Source organism: Sphaeroforma arctica (assembly GCF_001186125.1).
Source record: "Sphaeroforma arctica JP610 unplaced genomic scaffold supercont1.24, whole genome shotgun sequence".
Classification (NCBI taxonomy): Eukaryota; class Ichthyosporea; order Ichthyophonida; genus Sphaeroforma; species Sphaeroforma arctica.
Window position 1 is genome coordinate 61,935 of NW_014040534.1, and position 4,193 is coordinate 66,127.

The 4,193-nt window shown below is 42.4% G+C and overlaps 1 protein-coding gene across 1 annotated transcript in view; it reads right to left on the reverse strand.

Annotated features, from left to right (window-relative positions):
• The window catches only part of SARC_00695 (hypothetical protein), a gene marked incomplete at its 5' end in the record, with an annotated part of 7,532 nt that extends 3,437 nt beyond the window's left edge, over nt 1–4,095 (reverse strand). Inside the window, 7 exons of the mRNA XM_014305594.1 lie at nt 238–451; nt 1,028–1,149; nt 1,692–1,905; nt 2,562–2,704; nt 3,030–3,191; nt 3,876–4,036; nt 4,083–4,095. Coding sequence (XP_014161069.1) covers nt 238–451; nt 1,028–1,149; nt 1,692–1,905; nt 2,562–2,704; nt 3,030–3,191; nt 3,876–4,036; nt 4,083–4,095 — 1,029 coding nt within the window. The remainder of the gene's footprint in view (nt 1–237; nt 452–1,027; nt 1,150–1,691; nt 1,906–2,561; nt 2,705–3,029; nt 3,192–3,875; nt 4,037–4,082) is intronic.
• Nucleotides 4,096–4,193: the final 98 nt, after the last annotated feature.

The following is a 4,193-nucleotide window of genomic DNA, read 5'->3' on the forward strand; positions in this document are numbered from 1 at the left end:
ATATANACTAGACACTACACTACTACTACTAACTACTATACTATACTATATAATATATATATATATATATATATATATATATATATATATATATATATATATATATGTGTGTGTGTGTGTGTGTGTGTGTGTGTGTGTGTGTGTGTGCGTATATATATATATATGTAAATAATTAATTACATACAAAAGCTCCAGGAATAAACTTGAAGTACATCTGAGTCCTGCCAAATCGCTTACCGTATCATTGGCCAGGGCACCCATAGTCACAATGTCTTTGAATTCGGTCCAATTGCAGAATTCCTGGTTACCTGTACCACATATGTCGATGGGAAGTACAACCGCGTTTGGGCCTACGGTTGAATTTTCGAAGGTGGCTGTGGCCGTGGGTGTTGCAGTGCCTTCAGGCGATCGCAGAACTACCCGGACATTGAAACCGCTGTCATCGAGATTGCTGCATGGAAGAGGTGTGTTCATAAATATAGTTCACGAGTGAGAATGTACTGTATGACTCTGTATTCGTATGGTCTAACCGGGATCGGTTGCGAGCCTGACAAAAGCGCCTCTAGACGAAGATTTAACCCTACTAATGATGCAGTCTGATAGCACAACTCTACAGAACTAAAAATTTTGGCTCGTAGTTGTGTATGGCGTCCCCGCCTCGCGGTTGTAGCGACAAATCAACTGCAACTCATCAACCACCAGGTGTCGGTAAATGTCACACCTAATGCGTGTTCTAACGTAAGTGCACATTGGGCAGAGAGAATTATGAAGCAAACAGAATCATACTTCCATTGGACCTGCAAACTGTGTGCAGCATAACAGATCGTCAGCTCAGAGTCTCTCAACGTGTACCATGTGCGCAATTCATATGATATACATTTCGTCGATAACGAGCCAGACAGCACACCCCACAAGGACAGACATATCGACCGCTAGTACCCATCCCTTAACAGCTGACTGCAATCACGGTCGTGACGTTGATATGTAATACGCCAATCAGCACCTGGACACAATCCTCATTGCATACCGATATAGCTCGAAGGCAAGTACAGTGCCAGGCGATGGGATGGTCGTCAAGGTTTTAGTCTCAGCGTGTAGATAGTCCAGCAACGGGATTATCACCGAATAGTGTGCTGAGTAGTATTGTACCTGCAGTTGTGATAGACACATAATCAGATGCAGCAAATAAGGCACTGAAGATCCCAAAACATCGGGCAGATGATCAGTTCCCCTGCGAGTCCTCCATAATGGATGCGGCCAATTATCAATAACATGTAATGCATAGTACAAGTAAAAGCCTTCACAGAACTTAATAGATCGTGATCGCTTTGCCGAACGTGGATATCTAACTGTGACCCAATTTCAATCTTGTGTGACTATATAAGTTTCAAGTAGAACAGCCTGAAACTCACATCATGTGAAAAGCTGGTACACGCCGCAAGTTTTCATAAACATATGCAGAATGCTCGCAGGTCCTTCGCGTCCAAAACTGCGCTGCTGAAGGATTGACAACATCATACCACCCCACCAAAACAAGAATATGTAGAGATGCACTCTACACCTGATTTAACTTGGGTGTACATAAAGAGACAGCTTCTCACGCACAAGTGTGTAGGTGCATCTATACCCTTTGATACGCTTGCACATACTATACGCGCCATAGGAGAGTGTTTTCATTATCAACAACGCACCTTTATATACTCATCAACGGGTTGTGGCTTTCCTCCCGCATATTTCACCACATCATCAAATTGTTGCCAAATTTCATACATGATTCTTCCTGAGCTGGCTGTGATGGCTTCGTCTGAGCTATACCGTTCGTACTCCAGCCAAAAGGCTAGCTGTTCTATATCAATATATGTAGGGTTCGTTGTGCTGATGTTGCTCGAATGTAAAATATCATATCTGAGGGAAAAGACAGCAAGGACGTGTTTGTACAATGTACGTAATAAACTTTACATATGGCTGAACGAATGTGAATTCTGGAGTAGGCCACAACTTCGCACCGCTCAATGGCGTGCGATTTCATTTCCTTTGATCTAATTAGCTTGATAACAAGAAACGAACACACTCTAAATCATGACGCAGGTACTTGTTCCGCCGATCGACACACAAAAGAGCTGAAAGTGAAATTTGAGTCATAGTGTCTAACAAATGTCTATAGTCGGCTTTGTGAGGTTCGATATACAGAGCCAGGTGTGCTAGGCCGACACAGATGAGTGTATTTTCTCACTAAAATTTTCATATACACGTCATGGGCAACACTCGCACGATGCGTACGACGTGGGACCCATGCATATACTACGATTACAGGCGACAGATAAATAGCAGCGTTGGCCATGAGGATGGAGACATGAAACATACTTGCTTTGAACATTTAGGTATAGGTAGCGTCTGTGTGATAACAAATATACAGAACAAACATCATGCACGTATCAGAAATTCCAGCTTGATGATATAGTAAGTATCGGAACACTACGTACGACACGCCGACGCTACCAGCTGACAAGCAATAATAGAGTTTCACCCAATAATTGTTCAATATACAGGTCCAAACTTACACATTGTACACATCTTGGAGTGTCGCTAAGACCTGTTCCGCATCGTCACTGACCTCCACAGCCATCGCCTGCGCCGCCTGACGCAAGGCTTCAGTGCTCTCCTCTTTACTCGTGAACTCGTCGCTGACATAGAACTCATCCAGCTATGAATTGTCCATGATCATACTAGTTAGAGAATGTGAGGCTGCTTGGCTACGTGTATCTGTCCATGTCGACCCGTGGGCAGGGCATTCTGTATTGTAACTGTTTATCTGAACACATCGGGATAGTATGTGCCAGCTCTCTGCTAGACATGTACGTCATATCTACCACTTTTAGGAACAAATTTCAATACCAAAACCACATGCACTCAACGAGAAGTACTGTCGTGTTTGCGCCTGAAAAAAGAACATACTGAACGTTAAGCCTGCATGTTTGTGCAGAAACTATTCTTAGAACTCTATCACTCACAGTCATTCCCATACAAACCTTTTGTTGATATTTGGGACAACTGAAGTGTCCTCTGAGAATCATGTCTGTGTCCACAGACGTTGCATGAATTGGTACAAATGTTGCGCCGTTGAGTAAACCATCGAGAAAATAGTGTGCGCTTTCCAGTGTGCGATCGGTATCACTCGAACGCACAGAAATCTGTTGTGTAAGGGTCGCAGAGTGACAATAGAGATGTGGGTGAGAAGTGCCATAATTTGTTTTGGGGTCTGTGACAGCACGCACATAGTACAATCAAGACTACCAAGAGTACAATTCTAAAGACGTACATCAAAATAAAATGGCAGGATATGAATTATTAAAGGAGAGATATACTATCGGGTGCTCTCGAAATATAGATGAAAGAAATGGGCGACCCACGGAATGCACAGTCGCACGTATGTAAGAAGAACAACCACGCATGGCGAGGAATGTGAAACGCACTTGAGAAGGAGACAACAAATAAGGACTGCAATTTGATCATCGTCCCATCAGGATCGCTGTCTGTAGCATTGCAAGCAGAGTGGCTTATATGCTTAAATGATTACATGTGATATACTTGCCTGTTTAGTCTTATATTACCTACATTTGTGACAAAGAAAGCTGCGTAGCTACTAATCGATCCCGAGATATACAGAAACGGGATAGAAAGGCTCTGCAATGCATCTGTAGTATTCGATTGGTATGCAAGGTTCTTGCCACTACATGGATCGAAATACTTCGGAGATTGTATCCCAATTTGTCAACACCCTGATCACATCCACTTCAACTCATTATAATATAATTAAACATGTATACCGCAAAAATTGGTTATTTCAACAGCAAGACTCGACGTTGAATCCTTACCGCCCCAGTCCCAGGATCAAGTGTCTCATTAGTTACTCCCACAATGGGCGTACTCGCATCATCCGATAAATAGGCTGTGCGCGCGTACTGTCCAGCTTCAAGTAATTCTGCACGACCCTCGCTCGTCTGCAAATAGCAGATATTAATGTTTAGCGACTGAACTCTAAATTAGGTTAAAGAAGAGCCTACAATGAAGCAAAACTTTACCTGCGCTAAACATAATTTTTATGCTTTCCACTGCGTCTAAGGGCAAATAATGTATATATATATATACGTATATACTTATATTCAATTTATATATATATTCAATTTATATAT